The sequence below is a fragment of the Panthera tigris genome, chromosome A1 (genome assembly GCF_018350195.1).
Source record: "Panthera tigris isolate Pti1 chromosome A1, P.tigris_Pti1_mat1.1, whole genome shotgun sequence".
Taxonomy (NCBI): Eukaryota; Metazoa; Chordata; class Mammalia; order Carnivora; family Felidae; genus Panthera; species Panthera tigris.
Window position 1 is genome coordinate 146,063,873 of NC_056660.1, and position 14,411 is coordinate 146,078,283.

At 37.0% G+C, this 14,411-nt stretch overlaps 1 protein-coding gene across 3 annotated transcripts in view; it reads left to right on the forward strand.

Annotated features, from left to right (window-relative positions):
• The window catches only part of VCAN (versican), a 121,227-nt gene that overhangs the window by 88,906 nt on the left and 17,910 nt on the right, over positions 1 to 14,411 (forward strand). For all 3 annotated transcript variants that reach the window (XM_042989570.1, XM_007079778.3, XM_015536519.2), the window contains one exon: positions 13,593 to 13,737. In XM_042989570.1, the coding sequence (XP_042845504.1) occupies positions 13,593 to 13,737 (145 nt within the window). The remainder of the gene's footprint in view (positions 1 to 13,592; positions 13,738 to 14,411) is intronic.

A 14,411-nucleotide genomic window follows, 5' to 3' on the forward strand; every position in this document is an offset into this window, starting at 1 on the left:
AGCTTCCATACTTTTAGTTGAGTTTTAAGTTCTTTCTTTAACCTAATTGTTAAATGAATGACTAGTCTGAAGTGTTTCCCCCAGATATGTTTCCAGTGCCTATGACCTGCCCTTTCCCTTACTATGAACTCTTGTTACTCTCTTCCTGAAATCCTGCAATATCTTCCTCTTGCCTTCAGTATAAAATTCTAATTATGAGCCTGGCATACCAAGTCCACTATTCCACCTGCCACTTCCTAAGCAATATCATCTCAAAATACTCACAGTTCCTGGAATAAGCCGTGACATCTAACTCCTGAGGATCTTTGCATACTCTTGCCCTAGTGCTTAGAATAATTTTATTTAATAAATGTTCATATGCCTTGTTTAGGCAAGAGTCTCCTTCCAGGAAGCCTTCCCAATTGACTGTGACTAAGAGCTCCTCTACTTGTTCCAGAAGCCTCTTGTGTCCTCTTTGCATCTGACCACTGACCTCCGTGGGGCTAATTTCCTGACACTGAGCTTTCTGAGGCAGGGATTAACCTTCATTTCTATTTTTTCAGCACCTAGTGGAATTGTTGACAAAAATAGATACTTAATGTTTTTTGAATGCTAATTAATATTTTTTAATGTTTATTTCTGACAGAGGGGCGGGGGAGAATGTGGGCAAGCAAGGGAGGGGCAGAGAGAGAGGGGGACAGAAGATGGGAAGCAGGCTCTGAGCTGACAGCACAAAACCCAACGCAGGGCTCAAACTCATGAACCATGAGATCATGACCTGAGCCGAAGTCGGACTCTTAACCGACTGAGCCACCCAGGCACCCCTGAATGGTAATTAATATTTACACATTGCTCAATCATCTTATTCTGTTATGTTCTGAATCATGAAATGACCAATTAAGACTTTTGGGTGAATCACTTTGTGACAATTCTTGTTTATCTAAGTTAAATACTTAATTTAATGTTGTACCAGTATGAAAAACATTAAAACATAATAGATGAGATTTCAAAAATGGTGGAAAAAAAAGTTCCCCCAAAACAAATATATATATATGGCTGAGTGTACTGCATCTTAGGGAAGTTATTAACCCAAAGGAAAACAGATGTGCCTACTGGAAATGATGACAGTTTTGTCCATGGTTGTCCCAAGAATACATTTACAATAAGCTCTGGGAAGAAAAAATGGAAAGTAAACCTTTCAGCCTCTGCCACCCCTGCAGGTTTGAGTTATATCAGGGCAGATTTTCCATGAAGCTTTAGGAAACCAACAATTACTCAAAACTTTGAAGGAGGATTTTTTTTCAAGATAGGCACATATTCTGTCATTATACTTTCTGCAGAAAAATTACTTAGAAAACCTATATTATCCAAATCCAAAATGTAGTAGAACACACAAAAGAAAATCTTATCCCTGAATGTTATTTTATTTTTTATAGTTTGGTTGACTAAGGATGAATTGGTTGCCTAAGGCTGGACAGAGCTTCATTTATTCATCCTCTATCTGAGTCTGTTCTTTCAAGCATAGAGGCAGCCAGACATGAGAGAACAGCATGGAATCATTTATACTGTCCTATCTATATATTTCCTAGCAAAATCATTTTCACAACTTTCTGTACAACTACAGACTACAGACAACTGTCCATGGATAGCACAATCAGGCATTGGAAACTGTTAGGTGCCTTCATGACACTACTTTTTGTAACATATCTCCCAAACAATTGGTTTAAATTCAACCCCTGGACCTCAGAGATTTAAAGCTGTTATCATCATGCTCCCTCCTCTCTCTGACCCCCAGGCATAAATTCTGACAAGGGGAGAATTTGGTCCTTTCTCTCTTCTCTTTAGTGAGTTTTTGCAGCACCACTAAAGCTCACCCCTCACCACTGGGGATTGGATGCTTCAGTGGATCAGAAGCAGTTACTTCAAAGGAAAATGTCACCTTAGATAGTGTTGTGCAGAGGTTGAGGATTGAATAGAACTGACAACCCAGTTTCCTTTTAAAAATGTTGAGGAGCCTTGGAGTGTTTGATTTGTTTGGCAAGAAACAAAACAAAACAAAAAACCAAAAACAAAACAAAAAGCAGAAACAAACAAACAAAAATCTTTCTATGTCTCTTTCACATTTTCCTTCTATCATCTCTATTTTGTCCACACTCAGGCAAGCCCTGAAAGGCTGCTGGCTTGTCAGCTTCCTGGGAGGTAGCCACAGCCCTCTTCTCACTGTCCAGTACTATTAGAGGAAACAGAAAACCTTCCTCTCCTCCGCACTTGTCTAAATCTTTTCGGGAAGTTCTCAAACAAGTTACTAATTCACAGAACCATAAAGGTCTTATTTTCTAGCTCTAACCAGCTCATCTTGCCCCTCGATAGTTCTGACAGAGGTTGCAAAAGGCTAATCGGTAGCCTTTTGCACTTAAAAAAATACTACTTGAAAAATATTTCTGGAAGGTAACTGAATTTTGCCTTTTTTGTTTGTTCTCATCTTCGTAAGCATGTTCAGCCCTGGCAAGCTGGCATACCTAGAATTTGGGACACCCAGTCACCCTCCTGGTTAGGGTTGATGCATGAGAATTGCCAGATTTGTGGATTGACTTTAAATACAGAGACCCCTTTCCTTTTTTCATAAATAAACTCATCAGTCTGTCAAGCAAAGTATTGTGAGAAAAACCAGCTTTGAAAAAAGGTAGAAACAATGAAGAAATAGCCCTTAACTCAGGAATAAACACTTAAAAGGGGCAGAGAAAAGGAGTAACAAGTTGCAGGCCATAAACCATTAATTTTTTTTCTACAGGAAGGTATCATTATTACCCTTTTATAAACACAAAGGTTCCTCTCCTCCTCCCTCTGCCAGATGTCTTGGACATTGAAAAGAGAATCAAGAGTATGAGCTAATTCCCAGTGTTTTCTAAACTCATTTGTAGGTTTCTGCTCATTTGAAAGGATTGTCCATGATTTGGCAGAAAACAGTGCAAAACAAAACCCCCGAACTGAAAACTTAAGTTTTACTTTGTCTACCTGAAAACATTAGAAAACGCTCTGTAAAGTGTTTGCAGATGGATATGTGTCAGCTGTGGTGTGGTTTGAGATCCAAGTCAGATGCCACTTGTCTGTGAACAAGTCACACCGCATATCAACATTAATTTAATTATGTTAAACTTCACAGACTTCATTATATTAACCTAAAAGCCAAGGAAAACATATGCTGTTTCCTCATCCTTTAACACATTACTCATGAGTGGAAGAATTCTCAGTTTCTGTTCTGCCCAAGACCATTCAGCTCTTAATAAAAATTTTTACTTGTGTTGCAGTTCAGTTTGATTTGAAACCAACAACTGGTTCCTGTGATTCTAGGTGTGAAATATAACCAGTCATAGAAGTTCTGGAACACAAAACCCTCATCTCCGCCTTGCCTTTACTTGCGCGCAGATATCTAGAGATAGGTGACAGGGCTGGAAGAACACTTACCATCACTGGAAAATCATTTCATAATTGACAAGATTCTCCTTAAAAAAAAAAAAATCAATTCCTTCTCACAGATGCTTTCCCAGCAGCTCTATGAAACTCTAAAATCATGTACAGATATTTAAATTTAATTGCTAATTACTTTAAGGCAATTCATGGAAAAGGCAAACAAAACTGTGGAATGGGTTTTGGCAGTTTCCCACTGCATTTGGATCGTTAGCGCTTCCTGCCTGAAGACCTGCGCAAACAAGCTTGGGGTGAGGGAACCCACTGGCTCCTTCCGAGGTGGGGGTTAAAAGCAAAGGGCTCCGTGGGGCTCTGCCTGCCCCTCCCCCATTCCAAGTGCTCTCGCGGTGGGAGGAACTCACATCCTTTAGAAAATGCTGTTGATAATTACAGCTTTGTAGGGCAGTGAGCTCACGCTATTACATGAGATTAGTGCTGTACTCAAGAGCTGCCAGATTGTCTCTCCCGCACAGAGACTTGCCAGCTAGGAAAATAATGGGCATATTGCCATTTTAACAGCTATCAGGAGACCCCAAGTTAGTTTTTCTTCCCTTCAGCATATTCATGTTTGTAGGATCCAACTCCAGCCTACCAGCCCAGGGCAGTGACACAAAACAAATGTCTCTTTCTCCTTTAAAACAAAGCTGCTCTTTTCCTTTTTGTTGTTCAACTGAAAGACAACAGCAACACTATAACCTCCCTTAAAACATAAATAAATAAGGACCCAGACTGGAGTAACGTTAAGCAAGTACAAGGATCAGAAGAGGTAGATCTCTACCTCACCGGGAGGTCATTTGCCCCCTAGGAGTTGAATAAAGCAAAGTTAAATGTACCCCCCGCAGACCGAAAACAAACGCCTATTGTGCAGCATAGCCATCTAGGGGGAGAAAAGGCATTTTAAAGTTACCAAATGTTTTGATTTCTGTAATAAGTAGTGCTCCTCACTTCCTTGCAGATAACTGGTTGACCTATGTTCTGAAAGGCTGAGGGTAACCCAGAGTGGTTACTCTGAGTTCTTTATTTTGTGAAAAGGTGGTTTCTTATCAGCATATGTTTCAAACATTTCAAACGGGTAAGCGGTCCTCTTGGGAAAGTGTTTCTATTTGTGGAGTTGGCTTTTTATACTTTGTGGTTATCTGTTTCCCCTTGGCATCGGTGGCATTTGGCTAATACTTGTAGCTTTGAGAATACGGCCATGGCACTGTCCCTTGCAGGTGATGATAGGGGCTTGCACACAGAAGTCAGCTTTTAGTACAGGTACCACATTTTATGGCTAGTCTAGGTAAGTTTTTACCTAAAAAAAAAAAAAAAAACAAAAACTAAATGTGAATCACACCGCGGGCAGTAATTTGCGCACATACGTGTTTGTTTACAATCTGCCCTGTTGTAAGGATTTGAGGTGGGTATTATAGATTTGACTTTGCTTCTGATGCAGTTTCACCATTGACATAAATATAAATAATCTGATAATTTTAAAAGAAAAAATGGAGAAAAATAAACTATTGTAGATAACATTCTAGTCAGATCGAAAAATCGGATTATAGCTGCCATTACCTGTAACGGAACAGAATGCAATCACATTGTTAAATGCTGTTTAGCTGAGGTCCATCTTCTAGCAAAGTGTTCTCTTCATGCTTTCCCTCACAAAACTGAGAGAACATTTCACATATAATCATTTCATCTTGATACATGAAGTAAATAATCATGATTGGGGGGGTATTGTAAATTCTGTTTTAAGTAACTTAGTTGGTAATTCATGATATATTAATGGAGGGATATCACCACCTAGTGGTCATATTGTATTTTGTGTTTCAAAACTTCACATACCCAGAATTCCACTTAGATCTACGAAGGAATAGTATTCCTGGTGAATTAAGTTCCTTTAGTCTGGAGTTTAAAATATACTATATACTTATTGTGAACCTGAAAGTTAAATGTGAGATTAGATAATTTTTCAAACACAGCGTGAAGTTAACACACAGAGTCACATGCTTAGTAAAATCCTAGCAACTGAGGCAAATATTAGAGCCAACGTTTCTCATATCTTCACTTTATACACAGTAATAGAACACAGTGGAAAGTTTTCCTTGGCAACTTACATTGGTATGTGAACCTAGAGGACATTTTTGGTTTTCTTATGAAAGCTTTTCACAGAGAATTAAATTAGCAGTGTTTGGGGGGAGGGAGAGTAGGTAGAAAGCAGCGACTGGACTGTTAGATTTAGTATGTTCTCCCATCAATTACAATAAAATATTATGTTATAGGACAGCTTCACTGGGCAAATGTCAAGAATGGTTTTTACCAATGGAATGTGTGTGATTATTTAAATGTGCTTGGCAAAATCCATAATAGTTCTGAAACATAGAGACTTTAATTGGCCATTTAAGATAATTTAAATTATAGTGAATTTTAAAGACTAAAAAGTGACTGTATCTAATCTGAAAAATTATAGCGAAAAGTGTGCATAGGTAGATGATAGCTATATAGATAGATGAAAGAAGGCCCTTGGCAGCTGCATATTCAGGATTTCAAGTTTTGCAGTTTCAGTTACACATGAGATACCCTGAAGATCCACAAGATGAAATATTTTGTACTTTTTTTTCTCAGGTACAAATTTGAAGTGTACCTAGTGGCTGGCTAGTGTGTGAGAATTGTTCAATTAGCTATCAAATCTGTCTAGTGGGTGGCTCAATTTTTGCATTTCCAGAGGTCTATTGCTGTTTATTCTGCTAAACTTTGAACCATTTTGGATCATATTTATGGTGGGAACCTACCTGCCACCAGGTGTGTGGGAATAGGGGCATTTCTAAAGATCTTAGATAATTCTTCCCTAGTGCCAAGAAGTTCTGTATTTGTAGGGGTGTGTGTGTGTGTGTGTGTGTGTGTAAGAGTGGTAAATATCACATTTGTGTCTCACAAAAAGATGAACTGCAATTTTATCTAGTGTCTGTGAAAATTCTGTTTTCTTTTTAATAGAGATGAAAAGAAATCAAGAAATTCTGAACAGAGTATCTAACTTTTAAGGAGAACTAGTTAGTGCCCAGTGATTATTCTTCATAGAGTTAATTATCAATTAAGTTTTGATAGGACCTGTTGCTTTGTAAACTTCTCCCTTTCAAGAAGCTGATAAAAGAGATTTAAAAACAAGAGTTTAATGTTCTGGGGATTCTTTCTCCACCAGAAGTTGAAACAAAGTTTTCATTTTTGAATCTTGTATTTTCAAAGTTTTCATTTTTGAATCAAATTTACAAGATTTATACAACATTTTGATACAGAAAAACAAATACTATTTGGAATGTTGCATAGAGGGGTAAGAGTAAGTCATTCCGTGGTTGAGGAACCTTCCTTACTCCAGTTTTTCCTTTTCACCACCTAGCTGTTTGCATTTTTCTTCATAAATTGATTTGCTTACATATGTATCAAGTAGAGGACCAGCTGGGATAGGACTGTCACAGCAGTAACTGATTAATACTGGATATCCTGTTTCTTTTCTTTAACTGAGAGCCATGCTCAAAGCTGAACCCAAGCAAACTTCTTTTTTAAAGCAAAACAAAGCTTTTTTAGAAAGTTTATTTCTAAATCTTCTATATTTCTGAAACAATGGCTTTTTAACCTGAGGAAAAAAGGCAGTTTTCATCTCTGTGTAAGGAAAATGTCAATTAGTCGCATTACATTTTGCCATCAATTTCTTTTGTTCGTGCTTGTGATACTAGTTATCTGCTGAGATGTTAGCACCATTGATCAAGGCCCTGTGGTGTGTATTTTACAGATAAAAGATCCCCTGGTATCTCTGAATGATAGTTGGGACTCCTAGAGTCCCAACTATATATAATCAGAAATTCATCTTGAAAGGATGTTAAACTCTGTCTAACTTTAGTAGATTACTTTTGAAAGATAACTTTCAAAAGCAGACACTCCACCCCCAATTCCCACCCCCAAACACACACACACTCTACCCCCCCCCCCCCCCCCCCAGTGTGTTTATGGAATCCAGGGGAAGACTTGCAAAGAGCTGAGGAGAGAGAAGAGCTCCTTAGCTATGCTCCTTGACAAAAATTAGTCAAGTCCCTCTTAGGTCTGTGGAATTGAGGTCACTCTCTGAGAGTGAAGAATTTTGGCAGGCTGGGAGGTCCTGTGTTCTCCAGAAGACCTGCAGGTTAACTTTTAGCTTTTATGTTAATGTGAGACAGAAACAAATTCTTGACAATAAAATACAGATTATTTGGAACAAAATAAGCTAAGTATTTATTAGGTTTGATAGACTTTGATGAGTAACTTAATTCAGTTCTGAGTTTTCCCTCTCAGTATTAAGATTGGTTCAAATGAGTTCTCTGGTTTGTAGAGATAATTTTCATGTGAGAGAACCATGCGTAGCTTTTGGGTTTTGGCCAGGGTTTTTTGAATCATTTTATGCCTTTGGCAGCTGATGTATTCAAATCCATTTGGGGGGGAAGAAAGGGAAAACAACTGAAACGTTACAAAATCCAGTTTAATTGAAATAGTTGTCTCTTTTGGCACTTTGGTTTTTTACAGAGACAGAGAACAGTCATTTAACGGGAACTCTAGAAGCAACTTTACCATATAATAGGCAACATTAAGCAGTTTCATACTGGATACAAAATAATTATCTCTTAATAAAGTGCAAGTTTTTTATAGAACACGTAGAAAATTTTATATCTGAAGTGGCTTTCCTCTATATCAACTACTTAAGTTGTATGTCCTAATTTTCTCTGCCATCAGGAAAGAACGAAAATGCAAAGTAATTTAGAGTTCTCTTTTCAGACATAGCCTTGATATTATTCTGTTCCCTGGGGGAGGCAACGAGAGTTTGGGGTTTGGGTTGGAGAACATGAGTCTCGGAGACACAGACAAATGTGCAGAAGTCTGATCAGCATTTATTTTTGTCAATGGTGTTGAAATGAATTCTCCATAAACTGTGCTGGCTTTTTGGCATATTTCTCAGTTTGCCTGTCCAGCCCTAGAAGAGGGTTGATCTAGGGTAGATCACCCAGGATGTTTGCTTATGATTCCAAATGAGGAGGAAAAAAATCAAGATGGGAGTAGGGCATTTTTCTCTGCCCATTCTGAGAATCTACATTTCTGTGTGTATAAGACACTGTCCATTTGAGAGAGGCTCTATTACATTCTTAGAACTTGGAATTGATTTCCTGAGGAGAGATCTCTTTCTAATATTTAACTTCAGTGAAAAAATATATTATTAAACCTGAAATCAATGATTTATTTTTTTATACCCTTTACCCTGCAAGTGATATTAAAAATAAAGCTGTAAAGAATTCAGGAGGAAACAAAGAGTTATTCAGAAAACTGGAGTTTCCTTTGCTAAAGTTAGGTTGGCAATAACATGGAGCAAAATCGAAGCATCTTAGCCAAAATAAATCTGCACAATGGAGCTATCAGATATGAGGTAATAGTGTGACATGCCTGTGGGTATCCAACATTCTTGTAAAAACCACAGACCCAAAATTTGGTCCTGCACCATTAAGCCACAGTTCTGCCAAGCAACAACACAGAACACAGGTTTTCAATCACTGTTGCAAGCCAAATGTAATTCCCACCAAAAACAATTAAATCTTTTACCAGAGGTCTGAGTCTGGGCAGCCTAAGCCCTGAGAATCACTTCAGTGGCATGGAATCTGAATCTCATTTCAGTGTGAAAATGAGGCAGTCATTGTTCAGATCAGGAGGAAAAGTCAGCTGCAAAATACATGGCAGGCCAGGAACTAGTAACTTGAAGTGATATTTGTTGAGGTTAGATTAGAAAAAGGTTAGCTAAGAAATTTATAAGTTCTTTCTGATAGCTGCATAGACCATCTAATAGTGTTCATTTTTGCTGATTAGAAAAATAATTCACGCTGTCTTTAGGGAAGTGGAAAATATAAGAATATATAGAATAAACTATTACCTCCTCATATAACTTAGATATCTGAGAGTATGTGTAAAATTTGGATCATTGCATGGTTTTCGTATTTTGCTTTTCATTGCATATTTTCTGTATTTTGCTTTTTAATTTTAACTTAAAACTTCTTTTAGTATTTTCAATTTCCCTATATATTCTTCACAGACAAGATATACAGACTATATATATATATATATATATATTCACTCTATAGATTTTTACCCATTTGCTGCTAGTATAATTAATATTTTAGATAAATTATTGTTCACATCTCTGATTTTTTTTTAAGATATAATTTTAGAAGTGGAATTATGGGATGTAAGTGGTGGAACTTTTTGAGGTTCTTGATGTCTATCACCAACTGTTTTCCAGAATGGTTATTGTCTGTCTCATGTATCATTTGCCAACAGTGAGCAACATCTTTGATTAGAAGTAGATGTGGGGGTGCCTGATTGGCTCAGTCGGTTGAGCATCTGACTTTGGCTCAGGGTCATGAAGTCATGGCTCCTGAATTCAAGCCCCACATAGGGCTTGGTGCTGTCATTGTGGAGCCTACTTCGGATCCTCGGTCCCTCTCTCTCTCTGCCCCTGCCTCTCTCTCCCTCTCTCTAAAAGAAATGAAACATTTAGAAGTAGATGTGGATAGGGTAGAATGCAACACACTCTGTTGTTCATTATTTATAACTATCAAATTATTTATTAAACAATACCAGTGTGTGCCAGGCATAATTCCTGGCAATGAGGATAAGTAGTAAACAAAAGAACCCCAAATTCCTGTCTTCAGTGAGCTTACATTCTATTAAGGAGAAAAAAAATACAATAAATAAATTACATAGGACATCGGAAGTTAATTATTATGAAGACAAATAAAACAAGAGATCTGGGAGTGTGTGTAGGGACAAGGACTCAGGGAGCATTACACAGTTTGCATATCCTGTGGATGTGTGGGAAAGTTATCCACCTTTGAGGACTTTTACATGTTTCCTGTAAGAGGTTAGTTAGAAAGTAACCTAGAAATGATTGAGCTCCAAAATCCATAAGTATTTGAGGAACTCTGGAACTTTGGCTATAGGAAATATCCAATACAGATCTTTGTTAGTTTTAAGGAATTCCTATTCCTTTGCTTATTAATTTAATTTAATTTAATTTAATTTAATTTAATTTAAATTTTTATTTTGATGCTGCTTTAATAGGTCTGTTAAAGACAACTTAGTTACATATCAGCAACAGGTTGAATATGACTTTTATTTTGCTTTGTCGCTCCATTTCCTGTTTCCTTGTTTATTATCTATCTAAAAGAGTAGCAAAAGCAAAAACAACAAAAGGCTTTATGGGTGGAGGGTGAGAGATGATAAGGGAAAGGAAGTAAGCAAAGAAAAGGAAAACAGAGAAATAATTAGCAATCCCTTTTAGAGCAACTGTCAGTTCCTGGCTTCAGGGAGACCTGCCAGTCAAAGGATCCTCTGATCTTCCTTCCCAAGGCCATCAAGGCAGTAACTCAGAGGTACCATTCCGGCTACTAGAGTTGGATTTCAATCCATTTAATTTCTGGATCTCCACCAGAAAAATAAAAACACCCTTCATTCTGTGTTTTGGCAAAAACAAACAAACACAAACCACACCTTTATTAAGCTTCCCTTGGTTCTTTGCAATTTTATCACTTTTCAAAGACTCTTACATAGTGGGGATCTCCTTATCTCGATCTTAATTTTTGGCATGATTGAGGAGGATTTTAAAACAAAGCTAGGAAAAGAGATTGAAGGAAAAGTAGCAGGTCTCTTAATCTGGAGGCTTTCAAACTTTAGATCTTCTCACAAATTATTTTATCAAAGATCAAGGTTTTTACCATACTTAAAAGTTTTAAAAGCCGTTTGTTTTTCTGAGAAGAAAAATCAGATATTGTCTAGTATACTTATTATACATTTTTAAAAGCTATAAAAGTAGCCACAGTGCTATTGGTTTGTTTGTTTGTTTGTTTGGCATGTTCTGAGTTGGAAACAACAGCTTTACTCTTACATACAACTCTTTTTTCTCTATCTTCCCAAATAAAATCCCTTAATTCAAGCCACAAACTTATTTTAAATTTAATTCAAGAAAAGACATAGATCTGTAGGACCAAGAAAGATAGTCATATCAGCCATTGCACACGAATCTGAATCTGTCCTTCTACCAAGTGAAGAAAGTTTGACTCTATCAGATTTGGTAGCATTAGATGTGATGTACAACATGATAGCAGGCAAAGCATATTGAAAACGTGATTCTCAAGTTGAGCCAGAAAGATACTGAACAAACTTGTCCCATATCACATTCTAGTTATCAGGAGACCCAAGGCTAGGAAATTGCTCTCTTAATTATAGTCTGAAGTTTATAATTTTTCAACAGACATAGGGACTGTGTTTTTCATACAATTATTGATGATGGAGACAACATTTTAAGGTAAGAAGAAATTGAATGTAAGCCCAAGAGCCCTGAGTGCTTAACATCTCAAAGTCCAAGTTTCTCCAAATCCTACTGGATTCTTGTAAGAGATAATGCATATCAAGTACCTAGGAAAGGGCTTCATCCATTATAGGTGCTGAATATGACAGGTGTTATTCTGATGGAAAGCAAAAGATAATTCTGGTTATAGTTCATTGCCCAGACTGGGAAATCAAAAGATACCATCTACAGATACAGTTATAAAGATAACCAATAGAGGGGCGTCTGGGTGTCTCAGTCTTTTAAGCGTCTGACTTCAACTTAGGTCATTATCTCATGGTTCTCTAGTTGGAGCCCCGTGTTGGGCTGTGTGCTGACAGCTCAGAGCCTGAAGACTGCTTCAGATTCTGTCTCTCCCTCTCTCTGCCCCTCTCCCACGCATACTCTGTCTCTCCCTGTCTCTCAAAAAATAAACATTAAAAATAATTTTTTTAATTAAAAAAGAAGAAAATCAATAGAAAAACATAAAAGAAAAACAAATATATTTTTATAGTAAGATATATATATGACTTTTTATTATTTTTTAATGTTTATTTATTTATTTTTGAGAGTGAGAGACAGCACAAGAAGGGGAGGGGCAGAGAGACACAGAATATGAAGCAGAGCCCCATGAGGAGCTCAAACCCACTCACCATGAGATCATGACCCGAGCCAAAGTCAGACACTTAAATGACTGAGCCACCCAGATGCTTAAATGACTGAGCCACTCAGACGCTCCTAGCAAGATATATTTTTAACAGTTTGTCTTTTGTATCAATATGCTTAAATGTGGTCAGTGTTCCAATTGAGAGAAAACAACTTCCAGATTTATATTGTAAAGCAAAACTTAACTTATAGTGCATATAAGAACCACATCTAAAGCAGAATTATTCAGGGGTCACCTAGGTGGCTCTATCGGTTAAGCTTCTGACTCTTGATTTTGGCTCAGGTCATGATCTCATGGTTTGTAGGAATGAGCTGTGCATCAGACTCCACACTGTTAGTGTGCAGCCTACTAGAGATTCTCTCTCTGCCTCTCTGTCTCTGTCTCTGTCTCTCTCTCTGTCTCTCTCAAAATAAATAAAAATAAATGAATAAGTAAGAACTTTAATAAAAAAATAAAACAAAATTACTAAGGAAGGTTGAATATGAAATGATGGAAACATGTATATTGGGTAAGTATAAAAAATAAATTAACAAATGTCTCAATTTTTCTTAACCAAATAAATGAATTTAGATAAAACCAATCACATTAAATAAGGCAAGAAAACATACTTTATAGTGGCAAAGAGGTAAAAGAAAAAATACAAATTTTATTGTACTGTCATTATAATTACATAAAATTACATGTGCCCATAAGGGCTGGGAGAAAACATGACAGAGTAATGAGATTATGGGTTTTTTTTTCTCTGCTTCCACTCCCATTAATATTGTTACACTTAATAATAATAACATGATCAAATTTCTTAAGTCAAGCATTCATTACATGTTTAGAAATGTAGGATATCTAGAACAAAATTTCTCAGACGTATCTCATTGTCAAAGGAAAAAAAAATACACATTTGCTGAAGATAGACTTTGAAATACGTATATTTTCCACTCAGAGTGTAAAAGCTTTTTTCTTTATCATTAAAATAATTTCAGTTAGATAGTTCAACAAAAGCTGTTGAGTCATTCTAATTCCATTGCAATGTAATGGCTCTGTTGCTCTTATCATTTGTTACTTTTCGACTATCAAGTAGTTAATTCTGTTCTTCCTCCATTTTTACAGCAATATGAGAACTGGAGGCCCAACCAGCCAGACAGCTTCTTTTCTGCTGGAGAAGATTGTGTTGTAATCATTTGGCATGAGAACGGCCAGTGGAATGATGTTCCCTGCAATTATCATCTCACCTATACCTGCAAGAAAGGAACAGGTAATGATCAATTAATAACGCATACCTAATCTGCATTTCAATTATCAAGCAAATTCAAGATGAATAAACTTCATTATTTCAAGACACAAACTGGATGTCATATATGGCATCTCTTGCTGCTTATGGAATATTTCACTCCTCCAATACATTTGCAAAATTCATTTTCAGTAATGTCTTTACCTTAGATTTCAGATGCTTAAGATAACAATGTCATATTCGTATTGCAAAAAACTACCTGGCAGTATCTTTAAGAAAAACAAAGTACCAGCCCAAGAGTCTGTCCACCTGTTTATTCTTTTTTAAAAAAAAATTTTTTTTTTCAACGTTTTTTATTTATTTTGGGGACAGAGAGAGACATAGCATGAACGGGGGAGGGGCAGAGAGAGAGGGAGACACAGAATCGGAAACAGGCTCCAGGCTCCGAGCCATCAGCCCAGAGCCTGACGCGGGGCTCGAACTCACAGAGCGTGAGATCGTGACCTGGCTGAAGTCGGACGCTTAACCAACTGCGCCACCCAGGCGCCCCTACCTGTTTATTCTGATGAGAACTTACAAAAAAAAAAAAAAAAAAGTCAACATCTAAGAATCGGGTTATGTCATGAAATAATCTGGATTTTTTTACTCTGGTAGAAAAATAAGAACTGGTACCATTTGGTCCATGTTGGAACGTGTCA